General features: G+C 48.0%; 1 protein-coding gene across 1 annotated transcript in view; it reads left to right on the top strand.

Annotated features, from left to right (window-relative positions):
• LOC137522167 (zona pellucida-like domain-containing protein 1) overlaps positions 1-17,822 on the top strand; it is a 69,111-nt gene that overhangs the window by 8,446 nt on the left and 42,843 nt on the right. Inside the window, exons 2-3 of the mRNA XM_068242199.1 lie at positions 723-821; positions 7,596-7,822. Of these exons, the coding sequence (XP_068098300.1) occupies positions 723-821; positions 7,596-7,822 (326 nt within the window). The remainder of the gene's footprint in view (positions 1-722; positions 822-7,595; positions 7,823-17,822) is intronic.

Below are 17,822 nucleotides of genomic sequence, written 5' to 3'. Positions count from 1 at the left end.
TAACACTAATACTGACCTACCCCCACTCCTCTGCCTAACACAAACCTTTCCTTCTCCTGTCCTCACACTAACTTCCCACTCTACACCAATAATACTAACCTACTCCCTCTCCATTCATAACACTAACCTCCCCCATCCTCTGCCTAACACTACCCCCTCTCCTAATACTAACATTGCCCCTCTCCTAATGCTAACCTCTCCCCTCTCCACTACTAACACTGACCTCTCCCCTCTCCACTCCTTTTATTATTATTATTATTATTGATTTATAAAGCGCCAACATATTCCGTGGTGCTGTACAAAGTAAGAAACAAACATGGGGTACATAATACAGACAATGGTGTACACTAATATACAAGATACATAATTAGTGACAAAATACAAAAAAATGATACAGCATACAGAATACAAAATACAGAAGTGGTAATGACAGTGATAAAAATAACACGATGAATAAAATGTATAATGATTTCCAAGACACAAAAGGGGGAGAGAGCCCTGCCCTTGCGAGCTTACAATCTAAAAATGTATAAAGTGTTCTAAATAGAGGATCAGCATTACAGCCAGGACATCTTGATTTTTGAAGGTGATCAGGATAGCAACTTTCTTAGCTCTCTAATGCAAGGTTTACTATGAGTATATGCCTCCTACAATGTTTTTTTTCACAATATCTTGCTAAAGGCAACATTTCAATCTTAATGATTTCTTTTTTTTTTTTTTAGGAAAAATACACGTAGCTGTACTATGTATGCTTGGTTTGCTGGTACGGCAGTGTCTTGGGGCTGGAATAAACTGCTCATCCCTTTATAACAGGTATCCAGGTATGTGTTATAGCATTTTTTAGAGTGTTGTGCAGTTGTAAGTGGGTCTGAGGCCCTACTGACTACCTATAGCAAAAGTTATTTTTCAAGCTTCTTACAGGTTACTTCAGAATGATCAGACAAGCTACCTGATGTGATTAATTTTAACTAATTCTGAAACTCCCATCTGCTAGCCTACCTTACAAATATGTAAAGGACTGTGTTTTATATACGCATACGACAGCAAGCAAGCTTATATAGTGTAGGTCGCACGCCTTGTAACAGTACAACAATGGAGGTTTTGTTTTTGTTCAAAAATAAAGTTTCCTTTTACTATGCAATAAAATTAAAGTCAGGATGCTGCGCTGAGAGACTGTGTTGTCTTTTATAGCGTGCGGGGAGGCGGGGGAGCAGCAGGAGGCGTGGCCAGGGGAGAGAGCTGCTCGATGGCAGCTCAGGAAACCCTATATGAACGCCCCTGGCAGGCGTTTTAAACAGGGAATTCCTCCCCCCTCTTTTTACCTCCGAATTAGTGACCAGTGATGCTCATTTGGATTCCGAGTACCCGAACTACCCAGATTACCCAAACTTTTTAAGCTATCCGACCTTGGATCCGGATTCCATGTAGCTTGCTAAATCTGAAATCCGGATCCAGGTGAATCCAGATATGCATGCGATATCCGGAAAGAAATCCGGATATCTAGTTCGGATATCAGAATCCGGGTAGCATAACACACTGAGCCAATCAGAGGGCTCCATGACCTCATTGAGCCAATCAGAGGGCTCCCAGCCGAAGCCCTAGCAACCAATCACAGAGGGGAACCCTGGCCAGCCCCTCCTGTATATAAGGCAGGAGCCATGATGAGAATCTCGTCCTTGCTGTGACTGCTCACTGAGAGACATCTCCTGTGGTGTTGACTAAGCAAGTGCTGTATACTGTGATAAAACCTAGCGTTTTTGCACATAAACACCTGTACTATACCACTATTTTATTGTTTTTTAGTTAGCTAGGTTGTGTAATTTTGTGATTTCAGTCAGTGACAGTCAGACTCTGTGCTGCAGCATCTGCTATTTAGGTCTGCCTGCTGCTGGCCTGCTATTAGCCTTAGCTACAGTATAGGTTAGGAAATAGGATTACTGTGTTATTGTGTAGTTAGTACTGCAGTGCTAGTTAGTTGTTATAGTAGTACTGTGTTAGCCTACTATAGATTACTGTAGTGCTGCTGTGCTGAGCAGTGTCAGTGTGACAGATAGACAGTGTGCACTGTCTTCTACTCTGCTGTCTGTCACTCTGTGCTGATTTCCCCCACCACCCGCACCACCACTCCTGTTCGCAGGAGCAGCAGCAGCCGCCGAGCAATGCCTGGGGACTTGTTGGTCATTACGTCAACCCCAGCGGGCAGCCTACCCTCAGTGAGCGTGCTTTTCACTCCAGGCACCACAATCACAATCAGCGATTTTGAGGAGGATATTCTGGGCGCATTGGGCTATGTGGAGGAGTCACAGATGCAGACGGTGGTTGTTGGGGGGGGGGGGTCCTTGCATGTGGCAGCAGAATAGGAGCAATTGTTTGAGGAGGGGGAGTATGATGTTGATGATGAGATGAAGGACCGTGACTACCATCCACAGGATGGGGATGTCAGCTCTGACTCTGAGGACATCTTCTGCCACTACCACCCGCTGCACCACTCAACCCCCAACCGCCACAGGGAGAAAAGCAGCAGAATCCCATTCAGGCCGCAGGGGAATCTTCATGTCCCCAATCTGGCGGTTTTTCACTCTGCCCTCATTGGACAGCAAGTTTGCCATATGCAATGTGTGCAAACTAAAGCTGAGCAGAGGTTGTGACCCCTCCAAGTATGGCACCTCCAGTTTCATTACGCATCTAAACAAAAAACATTTTGTTGAGGATGAGGCGTTCAAGAAGCTGAATGAAGCTGGCGCTAGCAGTGGTCAGACTCGGAGCAGCACCAGAACCCCCTCTGTCACTCCTGCCGACACTGAGGCCTGTTCAGGCAGCCAGTCCTCAGTGGCCTCCTTTGCTCCCTCCTTTGCTTCCCGTGCAAGGAAAAAACATCGCCAGACAAAAGAGGGACATGAAGTGGCTGGGAATCACTATGCCTGCCTTACCACCCTTTACCACCACAACCTCCTGGCTCCTCCTGATTGTTAACTAATACTAACTAAGCCTGGTTCACAATTTTTTTAACAGCCGTGGTACCAATGCTATGTGCCATGGTACAATCTCCGACATGCTCCTGGCACACGTTAAACCTGCTGCTGCTGCATTGCGCTGCTCCTGCTGCCTGTGCTGCTCCCACCACCAGGGTGCCACAGACCACTGCTGCTGTTACCTATTATGCCCAAAACACAATTGCTGTGTAATTTTTTTGGAGGTGTCTGGGATGAAAACTGATGTCCCAGTTGTGTGTTGGACTTTGGACACAATGGGCTTGAGTCACAAAGCCGTGCTAAGTGTATAGCACGGGTGTGCTAAACAGTTAGCATGTGAAGTGCCGTTCGCGGACTTTTGCTCGCGCAAAGTGCCGCGATTCGTGCAAATGCTGAGTTTTGCTTGCGCAACTTTGCGCGCACAAAAATCCGAGATCGTGCGAATCGCGGCATTTTGCGCACGCAAAAGTCCGCGAACGGCACTTCGCGTGCTAACTGTTTAGCACACCCGTGCTAAACACTTAGCACGGCTTTGTGAATCAAGCCCCATGTGGGCTGCACGACTGCTGTCTGGAACCAGTCCTGAATGTTAATTTACAGCCATTTTTTTTTTTTGTATTTTAGATCCCCACATAAACAATTACTGTTTTTCTTTAAAAAAAAAACATGATGCTTCATGCATCAATTACTATAAAAGACGTTTTGGAAGCATTTTAAAGGCCACTTTCGGTTTTCAATCCGAATATCCGGATTTACCCAGATGATGGGTTCGGATATCCGGATCTATTTGGATTGCGGAATGGTTCGAATTTGGATATCCGAATTTATCCAGATAGTTTACTATCTGGATCCGGGTCAACCCGGATAATAAAAAGGGGTATCCGAGCAACACTGTTAGTGACAAATCTTGTCGCCAAACTTGGGGGCTTTAGCACGGCTGTGTGTGTGTGTGGGGGGGGGGGCAGAATGCGGCGGTTGGGGGACACAGAGCCATGTCATTAGGCAGAGAATATGGCTCTGTGTCCCATCTGCCCCCCATATCCCCACCTCGGATTCTCTTTAGGAAACAAAAACAAGAAAACAGATACTTACCTAAGATGAGTGAAGGCTCTGGGTCCTATAGAGCCATCCTGTTCCTCCTACGGTCCCCAGAGTTCCAGGTCTGGATCCTTGTTAGTAGTCTCTGACCGATTGGTCGGAAACTGCTCATTTCCGCCGCTGCAGGAGGCTTTGGCAATCTGCGGGAACCCGAGTGCTCCCGAGGACAGCCGCTCCTTACTACACATGCGCAAATGTGTGAGAATGCAAGCTTGCACATACGTAGTACGGTGCGGCCATCTTTGGGAGCACTCAGGCTCTCGAAGATTGCTGAAGCCTCCCGCAGCGGTGAAGGGAAAAGACAGGTAAAGGAGGCTGCCTAGGAATCAGCCTCTCTTTTACTTTGATTTTAACAACATGATTTCAGATCAAGTTTAAAATATCACTACTGTGAAAAATGTTTGGATTTAAAATCCATGTGTATGCATACATATAAAATGTACATTTTCAGCTATTCCTCTATTTTTTACAAAAACATTCATAACAACATATACAAAGAAACCAGCAAGTCTGTCTCATTGGGCTTGATTAACTAAAGCGTGATAACTGCTATCACAGCAGTTATCACGCGATCTGCCACGAGCGAAGATTTGCGCACGTAAAGGGTTACTCCGCGTGATAAACGGAGGTCTGAGTTCGATTACGTGCGTGAAACGTGCACGTGATCGCACGCAAAACTTTGTTTACATGTGATCATAATCCTTTACGTGCGCAAACCTTCGCACGTGGCAGTTCGCGTGATAACTGCTGTGATAGCAGTTATCACGCTTTGGTGAATCAAGCCCATTGTGTGAACACTGTTCTGGTAATTGGACAGTGTCTCTGTCATCTCTAGGGTATGTTTTTGGAAAAGAAAGAAATTCTTTAGACACCATACTCTGCTTCGTGTAGCAGACAGATAGATAGGTAGGACAAGGGCTGAAGATGGGACCACGGTTGGAATGAAGCACCCGATAATTTCTATATTTGTGTAGCGCTTTTCTCCTGTTGCACTCAAAGCACTTGTAAGGCAGCCACTAGAGCACACTCAGTATGCAATAGCAGTGTTAGGGCTTGTTCACACCTAGAGCGTTTTCGTTTTTTTTTATAAGCGCCGGCGATTTTGAAAATCGTCCTAAAAGTGCTTGTGCAATGATTCCAAATGAGAGTGTTCACATATGAATGGTTAGATTCCAAACTGCTCCAAAAAGCGCTACCTGTAACATTTTTGGGGTGATTTGGCTTAATGGAAGGTATAGGGAAGTCACAAAGAGATTGAAAAAGCGCTTTGTATAGTGATTTCCCCAGTGCTTTCATAAATAAATACACTGTATTTATTCATTTCTGGGTGAAAGAGTTCACTTCCTGATTGACGTCAGGAAGTGAAAAGAAAATGCTCTGCAAATGCGCTTAGAAAAGCGCTTAGAAAGTGTACGTAAATCACAAAAAATTGCTCAGTGCTTGAAAAAGCGCTGGCGAGTTATAATGTGAACATAGCCTAAGGAAGTCTTGCCCAAGACCTCCTTAACCTTCCTGGCGGTAAGCCCGTGCTGAGCACGGGCTATGCCGCCAGAAGGCACCGCTCAGGCCCCGCTGGGCCGATTTGCATAATTTTTTTTTTGCTACACACAGCTAGCAGTTTGCTAGCTGTGTGTACAATGCGATCGCCGCCGCTACCTGCCGATCCGCCGCTATTAGTCGCGCCGCGGCCGCCCCCCCCCCCTAGACCCCGTGCGCTGCCTGGACATTCAGTGCCAGGCAGTGCTGTGGGGTGGACCGGAGTCCCCTATGACGTCACGACGACGTCATCCCACCCGGTCGCCATGGCGACGGGGGAAGCCCTCCAGGAGATCCCGTTCTTTGAATTTTTAGCAAACCGCCAGGAGGGTTAATAGGTACTGGCTTAGTGAATGGGAAGAGCAAAGAATTGAGCCCAGGGCCCGTATGCAATTAATTTTATCTCCTGAGTTTTCTCCTAGGAGATCATTTTTTGACTTATTTTTAAAATAACTTTTCAGCACTTTGCAAATGAAAAAATACAAAAAGGGGATGAAAAGGTACAACCAAAATTATTCGGAGTCTTTTCTTACTTGTTGGTGGTTTAAACGACAGTTTACTGGCACATTTAAAAATGTCATGTAGTAGAAAACTCTGGAGAAAACTTTAATTGCATATGGGCCCAGGTCACCAACGTCAGAGGCAGAGCCCGTAACCATTACCCTTTACAGCCACTGGTCATTTTTGGACATGTGGAACTAGTAACCTTTGACAACAATGCGTATATGTTGTGGCAGATTGTAACATTTTCTCTGGATTGAGGATGATGTATTTACTTCAGATTGGAATTATTATCCCTTAGACTGAATGTAATATGATACAATTTGGCAACTTAGTATATGAAACTGTAAAGTCCTTGTGTAACATCTGAGGAAGCAGCCAGTGAAATAGCTAATGAGCAGTGGTCCCCAGTGAAAGTTTTACATAGGGCCCCCCCAAGTACTCTATAAATAACAATCGATAGGCGCACCAAAACCTGCCAAAGACATCCACAGTGTCATAGGTGCAAGAAAGGGACAGGGAACAGCTTGTTAATCATTATTATCATTAAAAGCATTTGTATAAAAGATCAGCACAGGACCAATAAAGAGCTAATACTGCAGTTGAGGGAGGGCCTACGGGGCCCCTCTGGCCCAAGGGCCTTAATGCGGTTGCTACCTCTGCAACTCCTATTGCTACGCCTCTGGAAGCAGCAATTTGGCTGCGAAACATGCACCAGACAGAAAAAGTGATACACAATTATAGACTGTGATAGCCATCATAACTCTGTTTAGGATATAAAGAGTCATAGCATTGGTAACATGGCAATCTGTTTAGTACGCTAATGACGTAGTGCCTACTGCACAATTAGCAGGCTTGCGTTACCTAGGTAACGTGAGCATTGCTATGATGATGCACACTACGCAAGTGTTGCTTTCACAATAATTGATTTACCTAGGTATCGTGGGCCACACTAACTGCGCAACGCACTCTACCCAGTCAATTTGTTTTATGAATTACTCATTCCTATAAGTGACATCTACATAGCAAAAAAGTGCATTTTACTTTGTGACAAATGTACATCTTATGTATGTATACACGTGGATTTAAAGCGAATCTGAAGCCTTTTTTTTAAATAAAAAACAGATACTTACTTAAGGAAAGGGAAGGCTCTGGGTCCTAATGAGCCTTCTCTTTCTCCTCCAAGTGTCCTCATTCCCACCGCAGACTCCACGGCTCTGTACTGCGCACACGCGGATGCGCTAGAGAGGGAGTGGACAGCTAACAGGGAACCTGCGAGGAAACATGGACACGGGAGGAGAATGGGAAGGCTCTATGGGACCCAGAGCCTTCCCTCTACTTAGGTAAGTATCAGTTTTTTATTTTAAAAAAGGCTTCCGACTCCCTTTAACATTTTATAATGTTTATGATAATGGTCCTGTTAAATTGGAAAATTGTACTTTCTGAACGTGACATTTGAACATTGATACTAATTCCTCTCTCTATCAGCAAACAGTGATATCACAGTACAATGTGGTCCATCCAACATCGTACTGACCATCATCGCCTGCCCAGCCCAGTTCGCCATGTTTGACCCGGCAACTCTGGCTCTGAATGGGAGACACACTACTGGCAACTGCAATGGAACTGTTGACACTACGGTTGACCCCCCAGTTGTAAGATTTGTATTTCCAATCAACGATACCACACAGAATTCATGTGGAAATACTATATCGGTAAGCATTCTTAACGCGAGGATAATTCTGTAACATAGTCACAGGTTGTTTCCTTTATCTGATCAGGTATCTGTTACACCTGGTTAGATTGAAAGCTGTATTGCGGTTCCCATAAAGAAAATACCCTAAAAAGGCACCTGGATGGTGTGCGCTTTTATTGACTGCAATGGAAATGCGCTCACATGCAGCATGCAGTTCTTGTGCATATTTAAAGACTACTTCCAGTGTAAAATAGAGCTCCTGCAATGTCTCTCTTAAGCTGGCCACACACTGGCCCGATTTGCCGCCGTTTCGACAGCAGATTCGATCACTGGGATCGAATCTGCTGCCAATCGTTCGCGCTACATGCCGAATTTCGATCCATTCCGTCCGATCCCGTCGATCGCGCCGTGCGGAAAATAACCGTTGATCGCCCGCGGGTAAAGAGCGCATCGCTAGCGGCGTTCGAGTGCCCGACGACCGACGCAATAGAGCTGCAATACATTACCTGCTCCGCCGGCGCGACTCCTGGGTCTCCGCTCTTCTTCTCCACTCTGGTCTGGTCTAGTCTCCGGCATGCTTCCCTTCTTCCTGTCCCGGCAGGAAGTTTAAACAGTAGAGGGCGCTCTACTGTTTAAACTTCCCCCAGACAGGAAGAAGGGAAGCATGCCGGAGACCAGACCAGACCAGAGCAGAGAAGAAGAGCGGAGACCCGGGAGTCGCGCCGGCGGAGCAGGTAATGTATGCGGGCATGCGGGCAGGGGAAGCGGCGGCAGCACCACCACAGATTGTGAATGGTTTCAAGCTGAAATCGGTTCACAATCTGTTTGCAGTAAAGGTAGCCATACGATCCCTCTCTGATCAGATTTGATCAGATAGGGATCTGTCTGTTGGTTGAATCTGATGGCAAATCGACCAGTGTATGGCTACCTTTACTGCTGCAAGGATCGGCAGGTGGTAGTGTTAATCACTCTCCTGCTCACCCCTAAATTCATTAGATGTTAGAAACTCTGCCCCTCTATCTGCAAGATAGCAATGGCCATGTTTTCTGAAGCCTTCAGAAACACTATGGCCACACCCACCTGCTTGCTGTGGCAGTTGGGAGCTGCAGCAAGCAGGTGGGGGTGGCCACAGTGTTTCAGAAGACTTTAGAAAAAAAACACTGTGGTGGTTTTGCTGAAAGGGGGTGGGGGGTGTGGTTTGGCTGGCAGTGTTTTTGTCATTAGCGAAATATGGACTAGCAGGTGAGTTATTAACCCTACCACCCACTGATCCTTGCAGAAATAATAGAGAGCTGCAGGCTTTCTATTTTACATCAGAAGTACTCTTTAACACCCTCCTGACTGCCTAACGCCAATCTACGGTGGGAGAGTGGCAGCTACGGGACCGTCTAACGCCGTTTGGCGTCAGGTCCTGTAGGCGGAGATAAGCGGGGAATGTGTGCTAAGTTGTATTGCCGAGTAATATACTGTTAAAGTGCTGAATTTTAAAAAAATAGCCTAGTCACTAGGGGGGTCTAAGCCTGTGGTCTTCAAGTGGTTAAAACAAAGCACTGCGCAAAAAGTACTAAAATTGGCCGGAAACAGTAAATAAGGGCGCAGGAGGCTAGTGAACAAATCGGGCGCCGCCATTCACTCCCATAATAAATATTGTTTACTGGGCGCCGAACAGGAAAAAAGGGCGCCCGAGAATAATAACGTTTTCCAACGCCGCCCGAAGATTTTTAATGTTTTATAACTGCTTGTGATGATTTACGTTTCCTATTTCAATAAAACATTATTTTAAATGTTATCCCTTACTGTTTGTAAAACATTATTATTCACAAAATAAAGCGATCAGTACGTAACGTAAATTGTACTATATTCTATCCCTTACTGTTTCTAAAACATTATTCTACACACAATACAGTGATCACTAAGGAGGGTCTTAGGTTCAGGCACCACCAGGGGGGTCTTAGGTTTAGGCACCAACAGGGGGGTCTTAGGTTTAGGCACCAATACGGGGGTCTAGGGGTTAGGGGTAGGTACAGGGAGGGTTACTTACTAATTTTTTTTTTAAACGGTATTATACATTTCACTTTTTAAACGGAACATTAACGTTTTCACAATTGCCGATTTCATGCACATTATTTAATGATTTATAACTTTATAAAACATTATTTTTAAACGAAATATAGTACATTATATTTTTAAACGTTATCCATGTTTATCGTTTAAAACCCCGCGCCCTTTTTTCCCAGCGCCCCTTTTTAACGTACGCAAATTGGCCTTCAATATGAAAATTTGTGACTGTGGGAAGTGCCAAATACATTTGTTTTCAAAAATGCAATAACATTTTAAATTCAGTTAGTAGAGTACCAAGGTGTTGTCCTCAGTAATGTAAGCATAGATTTTTTTTAACTAAACGGTTCAGTCATGACAGAATATTCTTCCTTCCTACAAATAATGGAAAATACAAATATATGACTTGCTTCAGTTGCTGCACATATTTGCACGGGGATACACGTCGTAACCATCATTCTGCTTTATTTGAATCATGGACATAACTTTTTAACTTGTCATCATCAATGTACCATAGCCTTGCTAGCTTTCACTGATGTAAGGATGTAACAATCCTACCTAATAAAGTGTCTCTGCGTCCCATGTCCGTGTGTCAGTGCTTTTGTGCTACTACGCATGTCCTGCACTGACACAGACGTTGGGACAGGATGCAGGGGCCAGGAGGCGGGCCGGCCGAGCAGGCGGGCGTGTGTGTGCGTGCACGGCAGGCGACAGACCTAGAGCCCATTTTTAAAGTGGAATAAAATCAATAAAGGGAAAGAAAACATCCCATGATATAGGGATATAGTCACAGAAATAACCATATTTCACTACTTCACATCCAGACCTTGTTTCCCCCTTATGGACTAGAGCAGTTCTGACATTTTAGCTATGTCCCTATTTAATCAGCAATCACTTTATCCATACTTATGACAAGTAAATAAAATATATATTTTTTTCAAGACAAAATAGGCTTTCAGTGTATGGCATTTTTTTAAATTAAGAATGTAAATCTGTATTCCTCAGCGCTGAAAAATCACCCTCTTCTGTTGTTATAGCCTGTAGTCACCCAGTGCTTGTTAGGTACACAGTGTTCACCACCAAGGGACAAAACAACAAGCCGGGCTCAGTAGTTTTCAGCAACAGGGGGTTTACAATCTTTATTCGACAATCTTCATAATGAGTGTCGGGCTTCTTCTTCCGCGTATAACGCGGCTGATGTCACACGCCGGCCGCCTCGCGTCATCACCGTGGCCGGTGTGAAAGTACTGTGCATGCGCGCTTTAATCGCGCATGCGCAGTACTTCCACGCCAGCCGCCGTGATGACGCGAGGCGGCCGGCGTGTGACGTCAGCCGCGTCATACGCGGAAGAAGAAGCCCGACACTTGGCCGAGCGTCGCCCGGGCTACCGCCGGTCAGCCATTCCGGAGCGGGGACTAGGAGAGGAGCCAGGACGCCGTCGTGGGACCTCCCGACCAGCACTGGGCTGGAGAAAGGACCGGGTGAGTACAATTTTCATTTTTAAGATGAGCTCGGAGTCCCTTTAAGTCTTGTGATAGTATTTTTCAAACAAGAAATTGCAAAACTATTCATCTTATTAAAAGTAGAGTTGGGCCGAACGGTTCGCCTGCGAACGGTTCCATGCGAACTTCCGTGGTTAGCGTTCGCGTCCCGCAGGCGAAGTTTTGCGGAAGTTCGGTTCGCCCCATAATGCACATGGAGGGTCAACTTTGACCCTCTACATCACAGTCAGCAGGCCCAGTGTAGTCAATTAGGCTACACTAGCCCCTGGAGCCCCACCCCCCTTATATAAGGCAGGCAGCGGCGGCAATTACGGTCACTCGTGTGCCTGCATTAGTGAGAGTAGGGCGAGCTGCTGCAGACTGTCTCTCATAGGGAAAGATGAGTTAGGCTTAGCTTGTTCCTGGCTGCATACCTGTTCTGTGAACCCACCACTGCATACCTGTACTGTGAACCCACCACTGCATACCTGTTCAGTGAACCCACCACTGCATACCTGTTCTGTGAACCCACCACTGCATACCTGTACTGTGAACCCACTACTGCATACCTGTTCAGTGAACCCACCACTGCATACCTGTTCAGTGAACCCACCACTGCATACCTGTTCAGTGAACCTGCCACTGCATACCTGTTCTGTGAACCCACCACTGCATACCTGTTCTGTGAACCCACCACTGCATACCTGTTCAGTGAACCCACCACTGCATACCTGTTGTGTTCAGTGAACCTACCACTGCATACCTGTTCTGTTCAGTGGACCCGCCACTGTATACCTGTTCAGTGAACCCGCCACTGCATACCTGTTGTGTTCAGTGAACCTGCCACTGCATACCTGTTCTGTGAAACCGCCACTGCATACCTGTTCTGTTCAGTGGACCCGCCACTGTATACCTGTTCTGTTCAGTGAACCCGCCACTGTATACCTGTTCAGTGAACCCGCCACTGCATACCTGTTCTGTTCAGTGAACCTGCCACTGCATACCTGTTCTGTGAACCCACCACTGTATACCTGTACTGTTCAGTGAACCCGCCACTGCATACCTGTTCTGTTCAGTGGACCCGCTACTGTATACCTGTTCTGTTCAGTGAACCCGCCACTGTATACCTGTACTGTTCAGTGAACCCGACACTGCATACCTGTTCTGTTCAGTGGACCCGCTACTGTATACCTGTTCTGTTCAGTGAACCCGCCACTGCATACCTGTTCTGTTCAGTGAACCTGCCACTGTATACCTGTTCTGTTCAGTGAACCCGCCACTGTATACCTGTTCAGTGAACCCGCCACTGCATACCTGTTCTGTTCAGTGAACCCGCCACTGCATACCTGTTGTGTTCAGTGAACCCGCCACTGTATACCTGTACTGTTCAGTGAACCCGCCACTGCATACCTGTTCTGTTCAGTGAACCTGCCACTGCATACCTGTTCTGTGAACCCGCCACTGTATACCTGTACTGTTCAGTGAACCCGCCACTGCATACCTGTTCTGTTCAGTGAACCCGCCACTGCATACCTGTTGTGTTCAGTGAACCCGCCACTGTATACCTGTACTGTTCAGTGAACCCGCCACTGCATACCTGTTCTGTTCAGTGAACCTGCCACTGCATACCTGTTCAGTGAACCCGCCACTGTATACCTGTACTGTTCAGTGAACCCGCCACTGCATACCTGTTCTGTTCAGTGAACCCGCCACTGCATACCTGTTCTGTTCAGTGAACCCGCCACTGTATACCTGTTCTGTTCAGTGGACCCGCTACTGTATACCTGTTCTGTTCAGTGAACCCGCCACTGCATACCTGTTGTGTTCAGTGAACCCGCCACTGTATACCTGTACTGGTTAGTGAACCCGCCACTGCATACCTGTTCTGTTCAGTGAACCTGCCACTGCATACCTGTTCTGTGAACCCGCCACTGTATACCTGTACTGTTCAGTGAACACGCCACTGCATACCTGTTCTGTTCAGTGAACCCGCCACTGCATACCTGTTGTGTTCAGTGAACCCGCCACTGTATACCTGTACTGTTCAGTGAACCCGCCACTGCATACCTGTTCTGTTCAGTGAACCTGCCACTGCATACCTGTTCTGTGAACCCGCCACTGTATACCTGTACTGTTCAGTGAACCCGCCACTGCATACCTGTTCTGTTCAGTGAACCCGCCACTGCATACCTGTTCTGTTCTGTGAACCCGCCACTGTATACCTGTTCTGTTCAGTGGACCCGCTACTGTATACCTGTTCTGTTCTGTGAACCCGCCACTGCATACCTGTTGTGTTCAGTGAACCCGCCACTGTATACCTGTACTGTTCAGTGAACCCGCCACTGCATACCTGTTCTGTTCAGTGAACCTGCCACTGCATACCTGTTCTGTGAACCCGCCACTGTATACCTGTACTGTTCAGTGAACCCGCCACTGCATACCTGTTCTGTTCAGTGAACCCGCCACTGCATACCTGTTGTGTTCAGTGATCCCGCCACTGCATACCTGTTCTGTTCAGTGAACCCGCCACTGCATACCTGTTCTGTTCAGTGAACCTGCCACTGCATACCTGTTCTGTGAACCCGCCACTGTATACCTGTACTGTTCAGTGAACACGCCACTGCATACCTGTTCTGTTCAGTGAACCCGCCACTGCATACCTGTTGTGTTCAGTGAACCCGCCACTGTATACCTGTACTGTTCAGTGAACCCGCCACTGCATACCTGTTCTGTTCAGTGAACCTGCCACTGCATACCTGTTCTGTGAACCCGCCACTGTATACCTGTACTGTTCAGTGAACCCGCCACTGCATACCTGTTCTGTTCAGTGAACCCGCCACTGCATACCTGTTCTGTTCTGTGAACCCGCCACTGTATACCTGTTCTGTTCAGTGGACCCGCTACTGTATACCTGTTCTGTTCTGTGAACCCGCCACTGCATACCTGTTGTGTTCAGTGAACCCGCCACTGTATACCTGTACTGTTCAGTGAACCCGCCACTGCATACCTGTTCTGTTCAGTGAACCTGCCACTGCATACCTGTTCTGTGAACCCGCCACTGTATACCTGTACTGTTCAGTGAACCCGCCACTGCATACCTGTTCTGTTCAGTGAACCCGCCACTGCATACCTGTTGTGTTCAGTGAACCCGCCACTGTATACCTGTACTGTTCAGTGAACCCGCCACTGCATACCTGTTCTGTTCAGTGAACCTGCCACTGCATACCTGTTCAGTGAACCCGCCACTGCATACCTGTTCTGTTCAGTGAACCCGCCACTGCATACCTGTTGTGTTCAGTGATCCCGCCACTGCATACCTGTTCTGTTCAGTGAACCCGCCACTGTATACCTGTTCTGTTCAGTGGACCCGCTACTGTATACCTGTTCTGTTCAGTGAACCCGCCACTGCATACCTGTTGTGTTCAGTGAACCCGCCACTGTATACCTGTACTGGTTAGTGAACCCGCCACTGCATACCTGTTCTGTTCAGTGAACCTGCCACTGCATACCTGTTCTGTGAACCCGCCACTGTATACCTGTACTGTTCAGTGAACACGCCACTGCATACCTGTTCTGTTCAGTGAACCCGCCACTGCATACCTGTTGTGTTCAGTGAACCCGCCACTGTATACCTGTACTGTTCAGTGAACCCGCCACTGCATACCTGTTCTGTTCAGTGAACCTGCCACTGCATACCTGTTCTGTGAACCCGCCACTGTATACCTGTACTGTTCAGTGAACCCGCCACTGCATACCTGTTCTGTTCAGTGAACCCGCCACTGCATACCTGTTCTGTTCTGTGAACCCGCCACTGTATACCTGTTCTGTTCAGTGGACCCGCTACTGTATACCTGTTCTGTTCTGTGAACCCGCCACTGCATACCTGTTGTGTTCAGTGAACCCGCCACTGTATACCTGTACTGTTCAGTGAACCCGCCACTGCATACCTGTTCTGTTCAGTGAACCTGCCACTGCATACCTGTTCTGTGAACCCGCCACTGTATACCTGTACTGTTCAGTGAACCCGCCACTGCATACCTGTTCTGTTCAGTGAACCCGCCACTGCATACCTGTTGTGTTCAGTGATCCCGCCACTGTATACCTGTACTGTTCAGTGAACCCGCCACTGCATACCTGTTCTGTTCAGTGAACCTGCCACTGCATACCTGTTCTGTGAACCCGCCACTGTATACCTGTTCTGTTCAGTGAACCCACCGCATCAGTGCGCATACCTGTGCAGTTAAGTGAACCCACCTACCTACGTGAGTGCACGCAGTGTGATATACCACTCCGTGCATACCCGACCCGATATGGACAAAACAGGTAGAGGAAGAGGTAGTGCCAGAGCCAGAGGAAGGCCACCCGGCAGGTCTGCGCGAGGTCGTGTAAATGTAATTTCGTGTGGACCTGGCCCACAGTACAGTGCTCGGAAGAAGGCACGTCCCATCACCTCCCAAGATTGTCAGGACGTGGTTGAGTATTTAGCGACACAGAACACCTCATCTTGCTCAGCCACCAGCGCTACTACTAGCACCACTTCCGCTGCATTTGACACTTCGCAAGAATTATTTAGTGTTGAAATCACTGATGCACAGCCATTGTTGTTACAGCCAGATGAATTTTCACCAGCTCATATGTCTGAGTTACGCGGCAACACTATGGATGTAACGTGTAAGGAGGATGAAGGACCTACTGATGGTGCATGTTTGGATTTGTCTGAGGCAAGCGAAGCTGGGCAGGATGATTACGATGATGACGATGATAGGGATCCTCTGTATGTTCCCAATAGAGGAGATGAAGAGGGGGACAGTTCAGAGGGGGAGTCAGAGAGTAGTAGGAGGAGAGAAGTTGCTGAAAGAAGCTGGGGCAGCTCTTCATCAGAAACAGCTGGTGGCAGTGTCCGGCACCATGTATCGCCACCTATGTACAGCCAGCCAACTTGCCCTTCAGCATCAGCTGCTGAGGTCCCCATAGTGCCCACATCCCAGGGTGGCTCAGCAGTGTGAAAATTTTTTAATGTGTGTGCCTCAGATCGGACCAAAGCCATCTGTTCGCTCTGCCAACAAAAATTGAGCCGTGGAAAGGCCAACACTCACGTAGGGACAAGTGCCTTACGAAGGCACCTGGAGAAAAGGCACAAACAGCAATGGGATGGCCACCTGAGCAAAAGCAGCAGCAGCACACAAAAGAAAAGTCACCCTCCTTCTCCTCTTCCTCCTTCAGGTGCATCATCTGCTTCTGCCGCTTTCTCCCTTCCACCTTCACAGGCACCCTCCTCCACTCCGCCTCTGCCCTTAAGCGCTTCCTGCTCCTCTGCCCACAGCAGCAGTCAGGTGTCCGTGAAGGAAATGTTTGAGCGGAAGAAGCCAATTTCGGCCAGTCACCCCCTTGCCCGGCGTCTGACAGCTGGCGTGGCGGAACTGTTAGCTCGCCAGCTGCTACCATACCGGCTGGTGGACTCTGAGGCCTTCCGTAAAATTTGTGGCCATCGGAACACCGCAGTGGAAGATGCCAGGCCGCACTTATTTTTCGAGAAAGGCCATACCCCAACTGCACCGTGAAGTTGAGAGGCAAGTGGTGTCATATCTTGCGAAGAGCGTTGGGTCAAGGGTACACCTGACCACGGATGCCTGGTCTGCCAAGCACGGGCAGGGCCGCTACATTACGTACACAGCCCATTGGGTCAACCTGGTGGTGAACGATGGCAAGCAGGGCGCAGCGGACCAAATTGTGACACCTTCACGGCTTGCAGGCAGGCCTCCTGCCACCTCCTCTCCTCCTGCTACATGCTCTTTGCTGTCCTCCTCCTCCTTGGCTGAGTGGCAGTTCTCCTCTCCAGCTACACAGCCCCCAGCTCCGCAGGGCCTATGCTGCATGCCAGGTACGACCGTGTCACGCCATCTTAGACATGTCTTGTCTCAAAGCGGAGAGTCACACTGGAGCAGCTCTCCTGGCTGCTCTTAAGAAACAGGTGGATGAGTGGCTGACCCCGCACCACCTGGAGATAGACAACGTGGTGTGCGACAACGGCAGCAATCTGCTTGCCGCTTTGCATATGGGGAAGCTGACACACATACCCTGCATGGCACATGTCATGAATCTAGTTGTTCAAAGATTTGTGGCAAAGTACCCTGGCTTAGCGGATGTCCTGAAGCAGGCCAGGAAGTTCTGTGGGCATTTGAGGCGGTCTTACACAGCCATGGCACGCTTTGCGGAAATTCAGCGGAAAAACAACATGCCGGTGAGACGCCTCATTTGCGATAGCCCGACTCGCTGGAATTCGACCCTGCTCATGTTCTCCCGCCTGCTAGAACAGAAGAAAGCCGTCACCCAGTACCTCTACAACTACAGTAGAATGAAACAGTCTGGGAAGATGGGGATGTTCTGGCCCGACAACTGGACACTGATGAAAAATGCATGCAGGCTCATGCGGCCGTTTGAGGAGGTGACCAACCTGGTGAGCCGCAGTGAGGGCACCA

This window comes from Hyperolius riggenbachi, chromosome 6 (genome assembly GCF_040937935.1).
Source record: "Hyperolius riggenbachi isolate aHypRig1 chromosome 6, aHypRig1.pri, whole genome shotgun sequence".
Classification (NCBI taxonomy): domain Eukaryota; kingdom Metazoa; phylum Chordata; class Amphibia; order Anura; family Hyperoliidae; genus Hyperolius; species Hyperolius riggenbachi.
The sequence above is the reverse complement of the archived record's forward strand: the minus strand, read 5'-3'. Positions and strand labels throughout refer to the sequence as shown.